Source organism: Topomyia yanbarensis, chromosome 2, assembly GCF_030247195.1.
Source record: "Topomyia yanbarensis strain Yona2022 chromosome 2, ASM3024719v1, whole genome shotgun sequence".
NCBI classification, from domain to species: domain Eukaryota; kingdom Metazoa; phylum Arthropoda; class Insecta; order Diptera; family Culicidae; genus Topomyia; species Topomyia yanbarensis.
In genome coordinates this window covers 348655329-348678226 of record NC_080671.1, presented here as the reverse complement: position 1 = coordinate 348678226, position 22898 = coordinate 348655329, and the positions used below count along the sequence as shown (strand labels likewise).

The window sequence follows — 22898 nt, the reverse complement described above, 5'->3', positions numbered from 1 at the left end:
CTTCTGCGTCTCACTCATCTCGACAGATCACCACGGTACGAATTAAAATAACAGTTCTTCTAGTCTTCCGATAAGGCACGTCACATACTTACCACTTACCGTTCAGGCTAGAGCCTAGGTATCTCTTGCTGTATGCAGAAGCCGTCTCTACTCCACACGGTTCATTGCTGCTTGTCGCCAGCCTCGCAGTCTTCGAAGGGTCCGCAGGTCGTCCTCTATCTGGTCGATCCGCCGTGCTCGCTGTGCGCTCCGTCTTCTTGTTCCTGTAGGGTCGCCCTCAAGAATCATCTTCACCGGGTCGTCGTCCTACATTCTTACGACGTGTCCAGCCCACCGCAAACTCTTATTTTTGCAGTATGCGCGATGGATTGTTCTTCCAGCAGCTGATGCAACTCATGGTTCATTCGCCTGCGCCATGTTCCGTCTTCCATCTGTACGCAACACCTTTCGTTCGAAAACTCCAAGGGCGCGTTGGTCCTCCACGAGCATAGTCCAGGTCTCGTGGCCGTAGAGGACCACCGGTCTAATCAGCGTCTTGTAGATAATCAACTTCGTGCGGCGGCGAATTTTGTTCGACCGAAGCGTCCTCCGGAGTTCAAAGTAGGCACGATTTCCCCCGAAGATCCGTCTCTGAATTTCTCTGCTGGTATCATTGTTGACGGTTACCAGTGAGCCCAAATACACGAATTCGTCGACCATCTCGATTTCGTCACCGTCAGTCCGAACTTGGGATGGGAGGTTCACATTGCCGGCTCTAGAACCTCTTCCTTTCATGTATTTTGTCTTCGAAACGTTGATGGCAAGTCCAATCCTGCTGGCTTCAGTCTGATGTACGTTTCCGATATCGCCTCAAAGTTCCGTGCCATTATGTCAATGTAGTCGGCAAAGCCAAGAAGCTGGACGCACTTCCTGAAGATCGTGCCACTCGTCTATCCCCGCTCTCCTTATTACACCTTCTAACGAAACGTTGAACAGCAGGCATGATAGAACTCTCCTCCCTCTTCGAGATTCAAAGGGACTCGAGAGTATTCCTGATACTCGAACAACGCACATCACCCGATCCATCGTCGCTTTGACTAATCGTGTTAGCTTATCCGGAAAACCGTACTCGTGCATTATCTGCCATAGCTGATCTCAATCGATTGTGTCATATGCCGATTTGAAATCGATGAACAAATGATGTGTGGGCACGTTGTATTCGCGGCCCTGCCGATTCGCGAATATTTGGTCCGTGGTGGCGCGGGAACTCATGAATCCCTCACATAAAGGTAACAATTTTGTCGATAGCCTCGCGTTGGTTTGGGCAGAATCCGAAAGAACACTGAGTATTGTAATAGTTGTGTTTGGTGTTTGGAAATAGTATTCTTCGTCAATGTTTTCTCATCAATTTACACTCACCGGGGGTTGGCATGGCGTACTTTGTAAATCGATTGGCCTTATACGCACCCGGGTTGGAATCCAAACCCCACCCATAGATAATAGATTTTTCTAGAGACTTTCCTAACCCAAAAAAGAGACGAATGATCGTAAATAAATTTAAAATAAAAAAGATTTGCACAAAACAAACGAGAAACAAATTTGTCAGGAGTTGCCGAAATACATGTTTATCCTTAAAAAAATTTCGGTAGGGCGAGCGGTGGCTATAGGCCTCTAGCGCTCCATTCCTCTAGCTACGTATCTGCTTGAACGAATGTCGTTTTTTTCTCGCCTTTTTTTCTTCTTTTAAGTTATATAAACGAAACATGTCGAAAAGGATATACTTCAGGAAAGTGGGCCCGAAACAATTTTAATTGATGATAGGATTTAGCCACATCGTCAACGATGGATACTAAATGCAATTGTTTACAATCCAGTATCTTCACATACTGGAGTAAAGAGAATTTTTAGAACAGCAAACCCCATACTCGAGCTGATGTTCGCATATCAAACTACCATCGTTGATAAAACCGTCGATCTCAACTTCGCGGGACGGCATGTAGACATGGTACTTGTTAAAAACAATACCATTTGGCTGTGCCTGACCGAATAGCAAAGCTGAAATCTTGTCCGAGGGTATCTTTAGTGTTTCACAGTGGAAGAATACGGGAAACACGACTGAGCGTCACAGTACGAATAAATCCTGAGATATTTTCCTAAGATGGACGAAAATGTTCGATTTTAGTTTATTTAGATTAATTTTCGGGGGATTTTATGGTGAATCAATAGAAGGAACGTACTTTCCACGTCGGTCAGCAATCATAAAAAGAACGGCCATTTAAGTTGAAGCCATTTACTCAAAATTTATCAATTTGAAATTGACAGCGATGCTATACAATTTTCAGTAACCTGGGCTGTTAAACAGGCACAGCAACGCTATTGTTGTCTTTTTTTAAATTTTATCGGATTCTGTATGTTTTATTCTTTCAAGCAATCAATCGTATCGTACCATTTATATAAATTTCATCCGCAAGATACATAAAACCAAATATAAAACACACTCATTAATCATTGCAATATCATCTGTCATTTATAAATTATTCAGCTTTCCAAATTACAATTTTCACGCGTATTCGATTTACTAACACTAAATGGGCCACTAACAATCGAATCAACAAACACTACCACAATCAAGTATATCAAACAACTTTATTCGTTTCTTCCCGACACAAGCCACCTTCAAACACTAAACACGATTAGAAGCAACACCTCAACAAGTTGATGATGCCTTCTGCTAAGTTGGTTCGAAGTAATTTGCTAGTTGTTTCGCATAAAAAAACGATGCCCGGGCGATCCTCCGTCATCAAGTTTCGTAACCAGCTAACTAAGTAGTGACTAACCTACGCTAGATAATAGAGATTTAGTTTTGGAAAATTTGTTTGTAACTAGCCCCAATTGACAAAAACATATCCATCCCGAATTCGATCGAAACAAAAGTTCGACTGATGACTGCAACAATTCCCGAAAACTATAATGATAAAACTAATTTCCTTTTGATCTGAATCCCGACCATTCTAGTCCGTTACTTCGTTTTCCATTAGGATGTCTGTGCGATACCGAGAAAGTGCATTAGCATATAAAGATCCCTGTAAAACAGTTGCATCCGTTTGACAATACTAACCAGCAGCAATGTTAGCGTACCAATATACCAAAAATTAGTGCTAGTGTTATGCAAATCAAAACAAAACAAAAGTAAATGGTCGACTAATTTATTATGTTTAGAGAAAAGCGCGCTGGTAATTACCCAACTGATTAACTCTTAATTTTACATATATCTGTGAATACTCGTTTATTTCCGACACACTCAACGTACTCAAATTGCAAATATCACGCTAAATTTTTAAATTAAAATTACAAATATTCTCCGGAAGACGAGGGAACTCCTCCCGAAGCAACTGCGTCCGGTCTTCGAAGATTCTCATCAACCATCATCAATAGGAAGCTGTTTTCTGTTGTGTTCAACTACTGAATGACACGGTTAACTATCGATAAGCGATAAAACCGAAACAAATAGTCCAGCTTGGACGCACATATTCAAAACCGTAGAGAAATATAATAAGCCAATATGTAGCACAGCAATACAGAATACCGTTGAGCAACACCTAGCGATATAAAGTCGAGTGACACAGCTATAGGAACTTGATACTCAAAACCCCCAAATTGAAAACTACGGTCAGTTTAATAAACATCGGAGAGGCCTTTTGGAAGTGTAGAAGTGGTGTAGTTTATATGTTGGGTCTATTTATTACTTACTAGAAGAATGCGAGGACTTACCTAACCCGATGTTTGATATCGATTTTTAGAGATTGTCAGTATAAAAATACCAAAAAAAAAACAAAGTGAGGATTTATTTGCGGAACGGAAATTTGAAACAGTTTTAGATGTATATTTTGATTTGAAGAGTAAAATAAGCTTATACGCAAACCTGAGTCAATCAAGTTACCAATTTAATCATATCCGAAGGCTATGTTTCACTCGAACCGTATGGAATAGTTTAGACGCTGTGAACATACGACTCACTGACAGATTCCCTTTGCCAGTTCACATTCATCTTTTTCTTTTATTCCATCGTGAGGTATCCTGAACATCTTATCATGCTGAATAATGTCGGAGACATAAACGGAGTGACGAGGTTGGTCCGGGTTTGATTAAGGTTTGATGCATCAAACTAACAACGAATCGCGTTCAGAACTTACATTTTGCCTATAGCTTCGAAATGTATCACGTACCTAAAAATAACACATCCTAGCTGACCAGTTTTAGTACTGTACTATTCCAAAAGAATTACAATTTCAAAAAATACACATCCGTACAAATATTTTCGCTAACTGACTATTCCAATAATAAAGTTGCAACCGACCAACCACATACGCACCCATCTGCTGTTTAGCTATATTGCTACCTAGCATTGGTCCTTACATTGAGTTTTGCACGTTCCTAGCAGAAGTTGGGCAACGAGGAGCCAACACCCAGACAAAACATAGTAAACTGCCAGACCCAGACAAAACACACTGTAAGCTGCTCAACAAACTATCGTTACAGGCTCCGACTTCAATTTATGCTGACCTAGATCTTCGCATTTCTATAAACATGTCTAAAAGTGTAGTCTTTAAAATGCAAGAAGAAATTTACTTCGTTTTGCAATTTTGCAAAATTTTGAATTGTTCTCCGTTTCATCCAATATTGTTCATAGCTTCAGTGCAGAAAATTTTATTTCAATTCTTCAATCATGAAATAAATCTGTAAACGAACATTGAAAGTTGTAATTTGACACTGTTAAGGAGAAAAAAGTAAGAACAAAAACAGTTGCTTAGTCGTAAGTATCTTAATTGGAAGGTTGTATAATAGATACCTTAAGACACGGCTTACATATACTAGGCTAGCTCGTTAGAGTGTAAACATTTGACGAGAGCGCGTCATACAAATCGTCGGCGAAAACAATTACATGAAATTCTCGACAAACATATGATTACGGCCTAAAAACCAACTGTCAAAATCCACTTTGAATGGAAATTTTGGACAAACCGTTACACGCCAATCACAGATGTTGGTAGTAAATGAAAGAGAAAAGTTTTCTCTTTCATAAACTGTTGTGAACTGTGTTCGACTAGTAACGGTTTGTCTGGAATTTCCATTCAAAGTGGTTTTTGACAGTTGGCTTTTAGGCCGTAATCATATGTTTGTCGAGAATTCATATATTGTTTGCTGCTAACGAATGATCGGCACCTGGTAAATCACAAGGAAGCTATGCGGATGTCCAAAACCTTTGCTATGATCAGAAAATTACGGTGGGATGTTTTCTATGGCATGCATCCAAATTCCCGATTTACGCTAATGATCACATAGATGCACTGGTTATCCACTGTGTCTAGTGTAATTATGGCGTAATTTACATCAAAAATCCATTGCACACTATTTTTTCCACCGTAAGAGCTCAAATATTGTCAATTAACAACTTTCGAGAAATCCGTTTGTTTATCTCAACGATTTCTCTGACGTCACCGAAAAATGTCAATTCGCGGAATAGCAAGCCTCCTTTCTGTGAGCCGTGACCGATATACAACTAAGGCGAGCTGCTTTGTATAAGTTATTCGACAATTTTGTCGAAGATTTGCAGATCATCCCAATATCACCTACATCCATAGATGGCATATTGGAAACTGATTATTTGTTCCGAAGACATCGTGGCTTCACTATGTAAGGTGTGAAATATTTAAAAATAATTTTATGATATACCACGGCTCACGGAAACGAGGCTTGCTACTCCGCGATTTGACGGTTTTCGGTGACATCAGAGAAATCGTTGAGATAAATGGATTTCGCGAAAGTTGATAAGGGACAATATTTAAGCTCTTACGGTGGAAAAAATAATGTGCAACAGATTCTTGACATAAACTATGCCATAATTACACAAGACACAGTTGATAATCAGTGTATCTATGTGATTATTAACGAAAATTAAGAATTTTGCTGCATGCCATAGAAAACATATCTAACCGTAATTTCCTGTTTCCAGCAAAGATTTTGGACATCGCTATAACTTTCTTGTGATCAATCAGGTCCCGATTATTCGTTAGCAGCAAACAATATATGAATTTCCTCTAATTGTTTTCACCGATGATTTCTATGACGCTCGCTCGTCAAATGTTTACACTCTTACGAGCTAGCCTAGAATATGTAAGCCGTGATGATATACTATGCTATATTTTCCCCTAATGAGAAAAAAATTGGGTAAAAACCAAAAATGCTCACTTGGGCGAAAATTTTTGGTGAAACCACTCCTTGTACGTAAAGGGCACAAATCCTAACTTAACAAAGTCATGGGTGCGTTTCGACTTCGTCTCATCAGAAACCGACACTAACTTATTGTCGGAATAGATTAGCGCCGGCTTGACGCTAAATCCCTAAAAACGGAAACACACTTTGTGTTTCAATCGAACGACTGGTCAAACATGATGTCCCGTCCATTGGCCCAAATATTAAATGTCTTGAAAATACAATAAATCAAAAATCCAATTGCCCAAATCTAGTAACTACTAGGTCCGAATCTCCAGGAATTTAATTGCAAAATAAGGTCGAAAATCAATAGAGTCAAATGTCGAATAGCAAAAGATACAAAAAGGCAATGAGCATATCCAAACCCGATCAGAAACACAACAAAAACATTTCCAAACTATATCTCGCGGTGTTACTTGTTACAGTTTTCTATTATTTTAACTACTAACGAGACAAGATTTATAACACAGCTTACAACGAAAATTGTTATAATTATATCATTGCATTCCGTTATACAATAAGCTAAGCTTCTTAAGATCCTAATATGAAAAGATACAAAGATTCAAGGATTTAAAAATTCGAAGATTCAATGATTATGCAAAGTTTGAAAGAAATCGGTTAAGTAGCTTTTGAATGGCAGGTTACACCGCAAATCATGTTTTTCCTGAGACGTTCCACAAAAAGCTTCGTCACCGAGTCGCTTGTCGATATTTTTGCATGGAAAAATTACAGCATGTTATTGAAATGATACACATGATACAAAAGTTTTGATCAATTCGCTTCACCCAAAGTTTTTAAAAAATTCGTAAACGAAGTGTTTTTTTTACGCTGAAACCCTTACCCCTCTCTTAACAAATATCTTAAAAACTGCGATAATTTTTGAGATATTTGGGATATTGCTCCGACAAAAACAATTGATTCGTGAAATTATGCACTTTTTAAAAGGTATTCATGTTACCCCATCATAAAATGTAAATAATGTAATGTTTATGATTTTAAAGACGTAAAAGAAACTTTTTCAGTGTATTTATTTGTATTTTCATGGAGAAGCTTTCAATAAAAAAAGTTTTGTTAACAACAACTTTTGACATATTTTCATAATTCATACTATTCATATTTTATTTTTGAATATGATTCTAAACGCCATTTTAAATTAAAATGCTCATAACAAAAATTTTCTGACAAGTTTTTTAGAATTTGTTTTAACAACTTATATTAATTTATATTTTATATTTTGTTTTAACAACACAATTATTTTATTTTATTACGATCTCTTCATAAGTTATTCGCGTTTCACTATCAACAACAATAAGTTTTTTAAAGACTTGTAACATTTCCTGTAACTTTGCCATTGACTTCAAGACGATATTGTAAACCATTTGAAAGCTATACAAAAGCAATCGAAATATTTTTCAAGCATAGGGTATGATGATTAAACTTTGAATCATGTTGGTTTTCATATAACTTTCAACTGGTTTGCAATATCGCTTTGATGTCAATAGGAAAGTTATAGGAATGTTATAAGCCTTTTGAAAAATCTATTGTTATTTATGGAGAAACGCAAATAATTTAGTCCAATCTGACTTAACACCGACCAAATATCCTAGAAAAAGTGATGGAGAATTTTCCACTTTTTCTAGGAGGATATTTGTCTAAAGAATTTCAAAAGACGGTTTCGAGACGATTTTATGTTGACTATAAACATTCTTGTCATTGATAATAAAACAAAAATAAAAAACTCAACAAAATCGATCCTTGCCTAATGAGGAATTCCACGAGCATCCGTCCGAAAATCTCCAAAATCGTGACCGACCATCTTATATTCCGGTATAACTTTACTGGTTTTAGTGGCATGGAAGGCATTATTTTGACTTGAGCGCAACTTTTTAAAAGGGCGTAGGCGTTTCTACATGCATTAATTTCAAATTTTTTTGTACGGTTATTCTATTTTATAGAGCAAAACTATCTGAGAACGAGTTACTTTTCAATCAATTTTAGTTCGTAACTTAATGTATTCAGTCATTTTTTTATAAACAATTTGAAAATATGAATGCTCCATGAGTTTGGGTACTGATATTAGACCATTTATGAAAGAAAATCTTCAATATCTTTTTTGTGTCTATAAATAATAAAATTCACACCTTGTCGAAGACATGCATTTCCGAATTGTAAAATAAGAAGTTATTTTGAAGAAAATTTCATTCGAAAGTTTCGTAAATATCGTTTTGTAGCTCGGTATGCTGCACACATACCTTCAACACAGTTGTTTTTGATAATATTCTGAAGAACTTTTCTAAATACTCGTTGTCACTTACTATTTCTTCTCTATAAGACTTCTAGGACAATGTGTGTGTAGGTTAAGTATCTGAGTTGATTAACGCAACATTAACTCTCCGGAAGTCGCGCGAATGGCACACCGAACGAGTAGCCGCTGGTACGCTAAGACGATTTCGCTAGATTGTCAGAGCAGTGTGCACTCAGTGCACTAGCGCGACTTCCGGAAGGTTAAACAAACAAAACACAGTCCTCGCCTATGCGGCTTTTTAAACAAAATGAAAACAACAAAGCATAATAATAAATTGAGCCGATCTCACCAAATTTCCCTGGATACTCCACAACAGACACTAGTAGTACCAGTGACGATTTCCTCCGTGTATTCTGCTATAAGAGTCAACCAGAAATGCAGTTCAAATGCAGGGTCCGCGTAACGGAATGCACCGAGACTTCCACCTTCACACTGCGGCATTCCCAATATAATTAACAGGTGTAACTCCTTCGTTGAGCTGGCACTTCTTTGTGATGGACTCGTTGTTTTCAAGCACTTCCCGATTGACGAGCACGTTAATATTTTCTAGATTTTTTCACATGTACAGGAATATCTTTGTTAATGTCAAAAAATCTTCGATAATTAGCTTTGGTTCATATTTGACATTTGACATCCTTGCCAACCAGATCAGAAGTTCATTAGTTCACCGTTCGCTAATTGGGTCCTTATCCAGGAACTTTCATTCTCCTTTTGCACTGGCGACAGAATCAACGGCTGCAATGTTCCGTTTTACAACTGCATCGATTCTTCACCGTGTACACTAACTTTAAACAATAAACACTTGTTCTAGGGCACAAAATGAAGGCTGAATGGGATTGTAATTTCACACACCGAAATTTGACGCGAGAAAAAATTTCCGTCCGCACTCAGCCATAGCCTGCTTAGATCTTCAAATATCAAAAATCTTCAAATTCACCAAAAATCTTCAAATTCAAAACATATGTTCAAAGTTGCAAACATCCTAAATTGCAGCGATCCCAGATTCAAAGAAAAATCATAATATCAAATACTCCCAAAAGACCCAAAAGATTGAATATCCAAAAATCCGAAGTTTCAAAATCACCAAATTGAAAAGTAATATTCAAAAGCAGAAGAATCCGAAATTCGAAATGTCCAACCTTCCAATGACTCAAAGATTCAAAGATGCAGACAAGAGAATATCCTTGAAAATATCTGAACCCTTAAGATCCGTTGGTTGACAGATTAAGCCCAACGATTGAAAGACCTGAAAAGCCAAAGGATTCGTTTGTCTATCGATCTAGAGGTTCAAAAATTCGTAAAAGATCAAGCGTCTCTCGTTAAAAAAACGTAAACTAAAGTCTAAATCAAATTCTAAGGATCTAAGGGTTTTATAACTCAAACAAGTGATCTAAATCCATGGAAATATATTTGACTTTTATCTCTAAAAATATTCCGATCGGGGTGCTACTGCAGTAGCAATCAGATGAACTCCGCTCGACTTCCTATTTTTTTTTTGTTAAAAAAAAATCGGTCAGATAGCTTTCCGTGTTTACAAATTTCTCTACACGTTGCATTGCTTTGCCTTCGTTCTCAAATAAACTCTGTAAAATTGCGAGTCGACCAGATACACTTGGCGCATTGTGAACTCAGTTTTCTTTATCTAGATAAAAATAGGGGCGTTTAAGCTACAGTAGAGCTTTGGATTCATGGACTTGATTATCACATCTTTGCATTACATTTGAGTAATTTGTATATCTTTCTTTCGATAAAACATCTAAATTTACAGCTCCCACTTCACCAATGCAATATTTTAGCAACATATTCGCCATCATTCATGCATTAAATTGGATTGTTTACACACTCACCTGTCCCGTCTAGTGGGCCTCCATTGTAATTTCACCTGTAACCAACACAACGGCGAACCAATCCCGCCTGTCGGTGGCAGTGTTGGTGTGTCGGGTCGGTCTCAGGTGGCACCGGTGCCACCAAAACACCAAAGCTACCATAGGCTCCGACGGGCTTGACCACTACCATTCAGATTCAGTTGAGGTTGAACTTTCGGTACGTACGGACGGGGTTTTGCTGCGCTTCGGTCGGTGTCCAATCGGATTATGTTTTAAGCTTTGCCTTCATCGTGCGTCTCGTTTACTCTGTCGGCCGTCGGTCGCGTTCGAGTGAGAACAACGCTAGGTGTTCTTTTCTGTGTGTTGTGTGTGCCAGTTCGTGTATGTGAAGTGTGTTTCTTTTTGGGATCGGTGGAAAGCAGAAAAGCAACAACGGCGAAAAAAAGGTTCACGCAGGTTCTCGAGTGACCAGACCACCGTAACGTAACCTGGGGGAAAAACGGCAAATATAATTAGTGTGTTTTGTGTGTGTTATTTTTGTGACCTACACGCGGAGTCTAAATGAAGAGGTTATAGCGACTGAAAGCATCGAAAATGCGATTCAATTCTCTCTTCGCTCCCACCATTGGAGTGCTCGTACTAGGTAAGTGTGACGACGATCAAAGTGGCAACGAAGGCGGAATAGAATCTCGTCGTCGTCGTCGTCCGCGCACAAAGTGAGTCATAAATTGGAATTCCACCTCGACCGTGGAGTTATTGGTGGTGTCTGCCGGCCGGAGTAAGAGGAGGAAACCCGTAGTGGTCCGAGTCACCATCGTGCGTCGTTAACACGGTGGGCTCGACCTGGAGTTTACTTGCAGAGGAGTGAATGTTCTGTGCCTAACGGTTGTGCCCGGCTGGAATTACCGTATGTGCTCCGGTCTGGTGGAACGTGTATGTAGGTTGCTGAGGTGTGTTGGGGAATTGTGTTCGGTTCGCATTGTGTACACACAGCGAAGTTTCGCGAGATTGGGGTACTATCGCGCGGGCTGTGTCACATTCGATCGATGTGGTCGATTTTTTATGCCTCAAGTTATCGTTCACTAGAGTATGAAAGCATCATCAATTGATTTATTGGTAGCCAAACCCAACCCATAAAATCCACCAGATATATTTGCAAGAAGACAACACGGAAAGTTCCTCCATGAAAATTCATGCGAAAAAATTTGTTAGTTTTGATAAATTCATACTGTACTTTTAATCCAACTTTTTATTCCCAGAAAGACTAAATCCTTTCGGATTTTTATTTATTTATTCTGATACGACGCATCGCTTGAGGGGAGCTTCTTCTGTAAAGGGCACATTAGCAAAAACTTAAATTTAAATTTGTTTTAAGTTTTCCTTCATTCAATACTGATGTATGATTATGAATAAAGGGTGAACACGAAATTATTGCGACACCGAAAATGTCATGCCAATTTTCTTATAATGTTTAAAATCAAACCAAAATTTTAGGGTAGTTTTATACATATATTTACTTCAAAAATCAAAAGAAAAGTTAATCGATGGAGCCTTGAGTGTAAAATTGAACGCATTTTCGCTTGATGCCCTCCATCAAAGTCTTTACAGTGTCATCCGGTACCAGTTTCTCAGTTTTTTTTCCATTTTCTTAACATGTCCTTCTCGTCTTTGACTGTCTTCTTGCTCTTCCGAAGTTCCCGCTTCATCATTGCCCAGTACTGCTTCACCGGGCGCAGCTCCGGACAGTTTAGTGGATTCATGTCCTTTGGAACAAAATGGACAGAATTGGCCTCATACCACTCCAGGACACTTTTAGAATAGTGGCATGATACCAAATCTGGCCAAAATAGCGGAGCTTCGTCGTGCTGCTGCAAGAACGGTAAAAGGCGCTTCTCGAGGCACTCAGATTTGTAGATATCGCCATTTACTGTGCCCTTTGTCGCGAAAGGCGCACTCCTCAGTCCGCAAGAACAGATGGCCTGCCAAATGAGATATTTGGAGGCGAACTTCGACAGTTTCTTTTTCTTAAATTTGTCGTCCACATAGAACTTGCTCTTGCCGGTGAAAACTCCAACCCCGGAATTTGCTTAAAATCGGCTTTTATATACGTTTCGTCGTCCATCACACAGCAGCCATAGTTTGTCAGCATCTTCTCGTAGAGCTTCCGTGCCCGAGTTTTAGCGGTCGATTGTTGCCGCTCATCGCGGTTTGAGAAGTTCTGTACCTTGTATGTATGTAGTCCAGCTCTCTTCTTTGCATTCTGGACGTAGCTCTGCGACATGCCGATCTTTTTAGCCAAATCGCGGCTTGAGACGTTGGGATTTGCTTTAATCGTCCGCTACACCTTTCCCTCCGTCTTTTTGTTCTCCGGTCCCGGTTTTCTTCCAGCTCCTTTGCAGTGGTCCAACGTCAACCGCTCCTGGAACCGTTTCAACACTCTGGAGACGGTTGAATGGTGAATGTTCAACATTTTCCCCAACTGCCGGTGCGACAGGTCAGGAAATTCCAGGTATTTGGAAAGAATTTGTTCTCTCGACTCGCGTTGGTTCACCTCCATTTTCGTTGAATCGAAAAACACGACTTCGAGTTTGACAGCATGTAAACAATACACATCAATGAAAAAGTGTGCAAAATTTCGTTGATTTTTATCCAATGGTAAAAAAGTTATACCCTGTTGAATGTGTGGCAATAATTTCGTGTTCGCCCTTTAAATCTTCCCATGTATAACTTCTATTTAAGATATTATTCCTTGATCTGATTTATAGTAGTTGATTCATATGACAGTGCTCTGCGGTGGAATTTTATAAAAGAAATCTAACTTTTTTTTGAACATGTTGGACAAAATGTTGATCTCGTTGTCATTTTATTTTCTAGTGATTGGAAATAAAACAATTATTAGTACCGTAATACCGGTACTGAGCAAAAGCCAGCACCGGTATTTTTGGTATCATGCAAAAATTTTTATGAAATATATGTAGACTCTATTGGTGGACCCGTTCCCAAATATCGGTCTGCAAGGTGGCTTTTAATTATATTGAATTATCTTCCACATAAATCGTTCAGCTTACGCCTTTGTGGGGAAATGCGGTGGGACCATCATAATAATATTTCTAGAAGTTAAACATTACTACCTTCCGTTGTACTGAACGATATGAGTGTGGTCTAAGTCATGTCTGTATTTGGGTTGCGCTTAAATATTTATCTATAAAAGAACGAACAGTGATTTAATAGCTTATAATTTGAGAGTTGGTGAACTGCTTCGAATGGTGCGATTCGTAATTTTTGGTGATCCGAAAAGTCAGCAAAACTCCATAGTTAACAGGAAATAGGGAACCTTATTTTGCATAAAAGTTAGCAGCAATTTACAGCAAAGCGATATTGCCGAGAGGAAATGCGACCAACGTACATGGATTTACATTCTCATTTCGATTTAGTGTTGATAATAGGGTTTCCTACATTTACCATCTGTTGAAGTCGACGAAAGTCGCACCGCTTAGCAGTTATTGAATTCAAATGGCCTAGATCTTGAAACAAAAGGTGCAGCATCCGAAAAATACCTTCTGCTGCATTCAATTTCACTTTGAAGCGTTTCTCGAATCTTTTGAACAAAATATTCGAGTACCGGTACTTTACCGGTACTGGGAGCTTCAGTACCGCAGTACCAGTTCTCGCCAAAATGGGTCGGTATTGCGAACCCCAGTGAAATCCCGTTTGCATGAGAATGGGAATATTTTAATGCAAGTAATGCAGCACTTAAATACGCCACGCCGTGCCTAATTTTTATGTTGACGTATTTCGACAAAAGTAGATTTGACAAAAAAAAATCTTTTAACTTCTGCGTAGGACTTTGGGTAAATAAAATGAATACATGGCTATTGGACTAACTGTTGTGTTGATGAGCTAAAAAACTTGGGAAGTTGGACGTTTTCGGATCCTTTTTGTTGCAACTTTCCACTTTTGGGCCCTGCCAGAAGAAACCGGTTTAGTTCCTATGGTTAAATAGAGTCAACATCGGCACTTTGTAAAATCAGTTTTTAGATCTCCAGGTTACTCGCTCTTGGACAGCCATTCTCCAGGCTGCCGTACGTGCAACTTTTTCGATTGCATACAGTCAGTATGTCCGGAGGTTGCCCCAAAGACGAATAGCTGTTACATTACATCTCGACTGAGCATAGCTTTAGGTCTCTTCCGGCATTCACGCTACATGTCCAGCTCACTGTATTCTACTGTCACTGCCATCGTAACCAGAAATCTTTCCGGTGATAACTGAAGTTAAATGACACACTCATCAGTAGAAAAAAGCAGTATAAGTAAACACAGTGGTTACACTGGTCGCAAAAAAGACCTTCAACAGTTGCGCTACAATCGCCAATTCGCTGCACATACTGAGAGTTCCCGAGTACCTCTGTAAGATTCTGAGGAGCTACTTGCAGAACTGGTAACTGATCTACGAAACTAAGGCCGGAAAAATACATGTAACCGTAACAGCGGGCGTTTTACAGGGTTCCATACTCGGCCCAACTCTTTGGAATGCTATGTACGACGGTTTAGCGGGCGGTAATCGGCGAATCACTAGAGGAAGTAGAAGTAATCGCAACGGAGGCGATAGATGCTGGCGTTAGCTCACCACAAAACCGATATGGTTTTGATAAGCAAGCGAAAGGCAGTGTACCAGGCGAGAATTTCGGTCGGAGGGTGTATCATCAACTTAAAGCGAAGTTAGACAACTGGAAGTGATGATAGACGATCGGCTAAGCTTTAATAGCCTCATCGATCATGCATGCGGGAGGGCCGTAAAGGTGATTTCGGCACTGTCTCTGATCATGCCCACCAATTCGGCGATCAGGGGAAGTACAAAGCGACTGGCGGACGTTTTCACGGCACAGCAGACGAAGAGGACCACATCTCGGCTGAACAGCACGCTCAAGCTGATGGCCATGCGGGTGTCTAGCACTATCGAACTATCTCGTCAGAGGCAGCCTATGTGATAGCTGGAACGATTCCCTTAAACCTTCCACTCGAAGAAGATAGCGAGTGTTACAGGAATCGAGGCACGAGAGGAGTTCGTTAACAAGCCCGAGCGGATACGTTAAGCAAGTGGCAACATCAGTGGGATAACGTTGTAAACGGTAGATGTACCCATCGACTACTTCCATATCTGTCGGTGGAATGGTGAGGTGAACTTCCACATGACGCAGTTCTTGTCTGGGTAAAAATGTTTCAAGAAGTACCTATTCAGCCACGCGAGATGGCCGTTCTGCATTGCGTGCGGTGATGCAGAGTAAACTTCTGAGCACGTAGTTTTCATTTCCCCCGATTCGAGCACGAGCAAAACGAAATGTGAATCATTGTCGGTGACAATGTTAACATGAAGAGGATTGTCCAAAGAATGTGCGCGGGCAAACAAAAATGGGACGTAGTAGTTGTTCAGATCATATCAGCGTTGCAACGAAGACGGCGAGAGGAGCAACGAACAGCAATGCCGCAGTGTATGGTTTCGGGTCGTCGAGGGACCGATGAACCGGAAGATACACTCCAATCGGAATCGCCGGACCGACCTTGGTACTCGACTAGTCATTCTGCTGAAGAGAGATAAAGTAGACCAGCAGGTGCGACCGGAGTAGGCTAGGTCCACCACCGGGAACTAGACTGAGCGGATGCATCGTCCACGATAGGTCGTCGAGGCACCTATGTACCGGAAGCTATTCTACCCCCGGAATCGCAGGAATGACCTCGGCACCTAACAGGGAAATTTCTACGTTGGAGTAGGCCACTCCCACCGCCGAGGACTAGTTAGAGTATATCGTGAAGTAGCACCGGCAAATATTCGTCGGGGCGCCTATGAACTTGAAATCCACCCTCCAACGAGAGTTGCAGGATCGACCTCGGCATCTGCCCGGGTAGCATCAGCTTCGGAAGACCTTTCACTGCCGGGGAACTCTTCGTCGGAGTAGGAAAGATCCGCCGTTGGGGACTATTCCGAGTAGTCCGTAGCGAATCACCGGCTTGAATCGTCGGGGTACCAGTAAAACGGACGTCATCCTCCACCCGGAATCGCCGGACATACCTCGTCATTCTACCGAACTGCATCGAAGCAAGAGTAACGCGTCCGTCAATGGTTGCGGGAGACATACTTTCGTCGGGGAACTCTCCACCGAGACTAGCTCCACCACCGAACACGACATACCACCAGTATAGGGTCGTCGAGGTACAAGTGAACCGGAATCACCGGATCGACCACGGCATCCAACTGGCCAACGCAGAGAAGAGCGCATGAATAATACCATGCCTTGCAGGACTGATATGGCGGTTATGAGACCAGCGAACTAGATCTGGAATCCAGTGAAGTGCATAAGCACAGTTTCCCCCCGAAGTAGTCATTTAAAATGGAGTCCGGGGGATCCGGCAAATATGTGACTCCTTGGTGGAGGTTTCAGAAGTAAGGTTCGAAGTTACCTTTTCTGTTTAGAGTCCTTCACTCTGACACACAATGGACGAAATCGGTAGTATGGTCTAACTATTGAACGTGTGCTGGGTCAGCGTAAGAGCTTTACCACGAAGTAAAAAAAACATACACACACAACTTCGGCAAATTAATAATATCATCAACGAGAATGGACGTACATTGGACCTCTGCTTTGTAAGTGGCCGGGACTACGCTGGTTTTGTTCCTACCTCGATGGAAGGCAACTCCAAATCAGCATTAAGGACTGTCTATCTACACCATTCTTCGCTACATCCGGCATACCACAAGGAAACCATCTCGGTCCAGTAATATTCCTCCTCTACTTTAATGGCGTCAATTTCACATTACAAGGACTCCGCGTTTCTTTCGCCGACGACATGAAAATTTTTCAACAAGTACGGGATGAAACCGATGCCGAGCTTCTTCAGAGGGAACTGAACAGCTTTAGTACGTGGTGTGATCTAAACAGAATGGTTTTAAACCTGAGAAAATGCTCAATCGTTACGTTCATGCGGAAGCGCCATCCGACTCAGTTTAACTACCATTTCTTCGGCTCGAGTATTTCAAGACACTCTCACATCAAAGATCTCGGAGTCATCATGGATTCGGCACTAATATTCAAACCACATACGTCATACATCGTGGATAAGGCATCACGACAGCTTGGGTTCATCTTCCGAATAGCGAAAAACTTCAGGGACGTATATTGTCTTAAATCGCTTTACTGTGCGTTGGTCCGCTCAACGTTAGAATATTGTTCGGCTGTTTGGAATCCGTACTACCAGAACGGGATTGACAGAATCGAGGCTGTTCAAAGCAGGTTCATACGCTTCGCCCTTCGGCATCTCCCATGGCGAAACAGATTTCAGCTGCCGAGCTATGAAAACCGTTGCCAGCTAATACACCTCGATACACTCAGCATTCGGAGGGACCGCTCTTGAGCCTTGTTCGTCTCGGACTTACTCTCTGCCAGAGTGGATTGCCCTACAATCCTCGGACGTCTGGATCTTCAAGCAGTAGCAGGCTGACCAACGCACGAGGTTACAGCCTATTGGTAGCACTGGCGAAGCTGGACGTAAAGCTGTGCAATGAAGGTTCCGCTAGCACATTCCGTAAAGACGATCGGGAATCTATTATCGACGTAACATTCTGCAGCGCGGCGCTGATGGATGATATGAATTGGCGAGCTATTGAGCAGTACACACATAGTGATCACCAAGCCATCCACTACACCATTGGTCGGCGAAATCGTACGGTGACGCCGAGAGTGAGGACTAGCGATATAACAATGCCGAGGAAAATGGAGCCGAGGAACTACCGGCGTCCGGCGTCCTGGTGGAACGAAAGGCTAAGCATCCTCCGAGCTACTTACATAAAAGCCAGAAGTCGCGTTCAGAGAGCAAGATCTGACGCAGTCAGAGAAGAGTGTAAGGTAACATTCCGGGCGGCCAGGGCCGCTTTTAAACGTGAGATAGTGCTAAGCAAGTCCACCTGCTACAAGGAGCTGTGCAGAGAAGTAGACGCTAATCCCTGGGGCAATGCTTACCGTGTCGTTATGGCCAGGATCAATGGTCCAATGACGCCAGTCGAAATGTACGGCGACAAGCTGGAAATTATCGTGGAGGGCCTTTTCCCGAAGCACGACCCAACCGCATGGCCACCTACGCTGATGCAGATAGTGGAAATGCAGGTTTCCAACGACGAGCTCCTTATAGTCGCAAAAGGGATAAAAGCGAAGAAAGCTCCCAATGGTATCCCCAACGTGGCACTGAAGACTGCGATCCTGGCGTTTCCGGACATATTCAGGATAGTCCTACAGAAATGCCTGGACGATGGCTACTTCCCGGATAGATGGAAGATCCAGAAGCTGGTGTTGCTGCCAAAACCAGGGAAACCACCAGGAGATCCAGCATCGTATCGCCCTATATGCCTGCTGGATACTCTCGGTAAACTCCTCGAAAGAGTCATCCTCAACAGGCTGACGACCTACGCTGAAAGTTAGAACGGACTATCGCAGAGGCAGTTCGGGTTCCGGAACGGAATATCGACGGTGGACGCCATCCGCATAGTCATCGCGAACGCGGAGAAATCTTTGAAGCAAAAGAGAAGGGGTAATCGCTACTGCGCCGTGGTAACGATAGACGTGAATAACGCGTTCAACAGTGCTAGCTGGGGAGCCATCGCCTTAGCGCTGCATAGAATGCAGGTTCCGGACTATCTGTGCAAGGTTCTGAAAAGTTACTTTCAGAACCGAGTTCTGGTCTACGAAGCGAACACGGGGCAGAGGTCGATTAGGGTAACGGCGGGAGTACCTCAGGGCTCCATACTCGGTCCAACGCTCTGGAATACTATGGAGAACGGAGTGTTAACACTGGAACTGCCCAGGGGAGTGGAGATCGTCGGCTTTGCAGATGATGTTGTCCTGACGATAACGGGCGAAACCCTTGAGGAGGTGGAGATGCTGACGGCAGAGACAATAGGCATCGTGGAAACCTGGATGACTAACGTCAAGTTGCAGCTGGCTCACCACAAGACTGAGGTAGTGCTGGTCAGCAACCGTAAGCAAATCCAACGTGTCGAGATCAGCGTCGGGGGACAATCCATTCCATCGATGCGCGCGCTGAACCACCTGGGTGTGATGGTTGACGATCGGTTGAATTACAACTGCCATGTCGACTATGTATGTGAGAAGGCTGCGAGGACAACTAGCGCATTGGCAAGGATCATGCCGAATCACGGAGGGGCAAGAGGCAGCACGAGACGTCTCATGACGGGTGTCTCATCCTCAATACTGAGATATGGCGTACCGGCCTGGGCTGCTGCGCTGAACTCAAAGCGGAACCGGACGAAGTTGACAAGCACTTTTCGCCTAATGGCTGTTCGTGTCGCGAGTACGTACAGAACGATATCGTCGGAGGCGGTATGCGTAATTGCCGGGATGATTCCCATCTGCATCACTCTGGCTGAGGACGTAGAATGTTACCAGCGGAGAAATGAACGTAATGCAAGGAGACTGGTTCGAGTGGACTCGTTGGCTAAGTGGCAGCAAGAGTGGGATAACGCGGAGAAAGGAAGGTGGACCCACCGACTTATCTCAAATGTGTCTACTTGGGTACATAGGAAGTATGGAGAGGTGAACTTCCATCTGACGCAGTTTTTGTCCGGGCATGGATGCTTCCGGAAATACCTACATCGGTTTGGACACGCTTCGTCACCCCTTTGCCCGGAGTGTGTGAACGTGCAAGAGACACCGGAACACGTGGTCTTCGAATGCACCAGATTCGAAGAAGTCCGAAGGGGTAAACCTGATATAACAGTGGACAATATCGTCGAAGAGGTGTGCCGCGACGAGCATATCTGGGACGCTGTCAACAGAGTTGTTACGAGTATGCTCTCCGAGCTGCAAAGGAAGTGGCGAAGGGACCAACAAAGTTTTGGGAAAATTCCGCCGCCGGGAAACTCACCGACGGTGTAGACTGGGTCCACCGCCGGGGACCAGTTGAGTAGTACGCGATGTAGCACCAGGGTCGTCGGGGCGCCAGCGAACCGGTCGTCAGGCTTCACCGGAATCGCCGGACCGACCTCGACACTCTACCGGGTAGCTCGTGAGTAGGCTAGATCCACCGTCGGGGATTAGACCGAGTAGACCGCGTCGAATAGCCAGAAGTGGGTCGTTGGGGCGCCAGTGAACCGGAAGCTACGCTCCACCCGGAATCGCTGGAGGGACCTCAGCATCTGCTGGCTGGCCGTTGAGTAGGCTAGGTCCACCGCCGGGGACTAGATCGAGTAGACGAGGCGGGGAGCTTAATGGCTCACAGAAACGTGCATCAGTATCAGGAGTGGTCTGCCGCCGGGGAATTCACGGTAGGGTAGATTCGGCGCCGTCGATTACCCGACAGAATCGTGACGAAAAGGGGAGCTAATTGGCTCACGAAACAAACACCGGTAACAAAAGAAATTCCGTTGTCGGGGAACTCTCAATCGGAGTAGGATAAGCTGTAAAGCTGGAAGATTTTAGTAGAGCTAAATGGCTCAAGAAAGCGGGTATCGGTGTCGGGGGAAATTCCTCCGTCGGGGAACTATCGGTCGGAGTAGGATGAGTTCACCGTTGAGCACTATCCAAGCGGATCGTGATAAGGTCGAGAGCTGAATGACTCACGGAAACATGAGCTGAATGGCTCAGGGAATCAGCACCTAAACGGCTCACCACAGGGACGAGAAATAAACGGCGACGTAATGGATGGAGACAAGAATCAGGAGAGGAATCGAGAGTTAAATCAAAGCTCATAGCTCGTGCCACTCCATGAACCAAGCGAGGCTCCAAGATAGAGCAGCAGAAAGAGGTGCGACGAAAGCGCAACGAACTTCCCAACAAACAAAGTTGTTCGTATTAGCATTCACGAGAACTTTTTTGAAGACGCCGAGTTCTCAACTAAGTTGGTTGGATAAATGTATTCTCCGTTATTACGGGTATTCAAGAAATATTTGAAATCGGCTTCAACAGATTGTGGTGTTTTAAAATTTCACCACAAGCAAATTTAACCCTTTTATTTTGGCATTTTTCGCAAATATGGGGAAAAGGTCCCTAGTTTATCTCAGCACCCCTATTCATCCCACTTATTTGATCACATTAGTTAGAGTAGTGTCTGCTATCTCGATTCAACGCATTAGCTTAAATGGTAGGATGAAGAAGAATATATTGTACTCGGTTTATCACTTCGAGCATTTTAAATTTTCCAGGCCAGATTTTTTCATTGTATTACTTCAAAGATGTCGAAACCTATTTAAGTCCAATCCAGCGACAGTTGGCCAAGTTATCAACGAAATACATTGAAAACCGTTTTTATCATCCCCTGTTTTTATCAGTTTTTCGACCCGATTTTATCGAATAACCGGTATTATGAGGCTATGTCTAGGGATTAAAGAAGAATATTTTTAGAGCTTCGGTTTATTAAAAAGAAATAAACAAATATGTTTTGCCATTGTCCCCATTTTGTCAACCTAACATAAACAAAGGGGGCTGATAAAAACGGGTCTTCGCTGTAGTGTGACATCATGACTAATGCGATGAATAAGGGCTTGTCTACCCTATCTTGTTACTACAACGTTTTCATGAAATTTAAAATTTCGCAGATAATTCTCAGTATACAATTCATACTAGGAAAAAACTTGGGTGCTAATAAAAGCAATTATAAAAACCATTCAAGAAAAATATCTTTTCGAAAACTTGTTCGACATTTCAAGTTATTCAAACCCACCGTGCCAAAATTACCCTGTCATTGTTGTCGCCCTCAAATTCATTGCTCATTGTTCGCTCCGCACTCCCTCTCAATCATCTGGCAGAACCCGCAGGCGTGATGATAATAACGATGATGACGTCGATGACGATGATGGTAATGTTGGTGGCGGAGGAGTATTTCTGCTCCGCAAGCGAGGCATGAATCAAAGCGGTTCGTTCAGAAGTGAACGGATTACGAACAAGAAAAATTCAAACAAAACAGCTACGAAATGAAACCTGGCACTGGACAGACTGAGCAAGTGAGTGAAAGATCGTGTCGCGTTCTATCTGCGCTGGTAGTGGTGCTACTCGGGTTCGGATCACGATCGGTAATGCGAACACTGACAGCGGTGCCGGGTTCAGCGTGTGACACCTGACTAACTTCGAAAAATGTGCGCTCTATCAGAGTGGAAAAAACTGCGGGAGGAGAAAATTAAACGCTTGATATTAATGTGTCGGATTGAATTGTACGAGAGTAAAAGACTGCAAAAAAAAGTGCGAGGGAAGCGAAAAATCGAAATTGATTAAGCTTGATCGAGCAAGGAAAACAAATGTGTGCGGTAGTGCGTGTGTGTGTAAGTGCTGGTGGAGGTATTTAGATTTGGAAACGCAAACTGACGTGAAAATCATAACACGTCTGAACGAAGAAATAAAAGATGTGATCATGCAAGAAAGGTACCAAGCGAAGAAAGAAACTCGTAAAGAAAATAAAAATGCTAATGTACGAGTGTGAAAGAGTGACCCTAAAGAAAGTTTTCGAGAAAAGAATGC

At 42.5% G+C, this 22898-nt stretch overlaps 2 protein-coding genes across 6 annotated transcripts in view; both read left to right on the top strand.

Annotated features, from left to right (window-relative positions):
• Window positions 1–3905, top strand: part of LOC131684187 (uridine-cytidine kinase) — a 31506-nt gene extending 27601 nt beyond the window's left edge. Inside the window, exon 7 of one of the 3 annotated variants that reach the window (XM_058966841.1) lies at window positions 3348–3905. In XM_058966841.1, coding sequence (XP_058822824.1) covers window positions 3348–3445 — 98 coding nt within the window. In that variant the 3' untranslated portion in view covers window positions 3446–3905. Of the gene's footprint in view, window positions 1–2649 lie in introns of all 3 variants that reach the window. The other 2 variants (XM_058966842.1, XM_058966843.1) reach the window with 2 other exon arrangements.
• A 6667-nt stretch (window positions 3906–10572) lies between these two features.
• The window catches only part of LOC131684186 (protein crumbs), a 144962-nt gene continuing 132636 nt past the window's right edge, over window positions 10573–22898 (top strand). For all 3 annotated transcript variants that reach the window (XM_058966840.1, XM_058966839.1, XM_058966838.1), the window contains exon 1: window positions 10573–11026. In XM_058966840.1, the coding sequence (XP_058822823.1) occupies window positions 10978–11026 (49 nt within the window). In that variant the 5' untranslated portion in view covers window positions 10573–10977. The remainder of the gene's footprint in view (window positions 11027–22898) is intronic.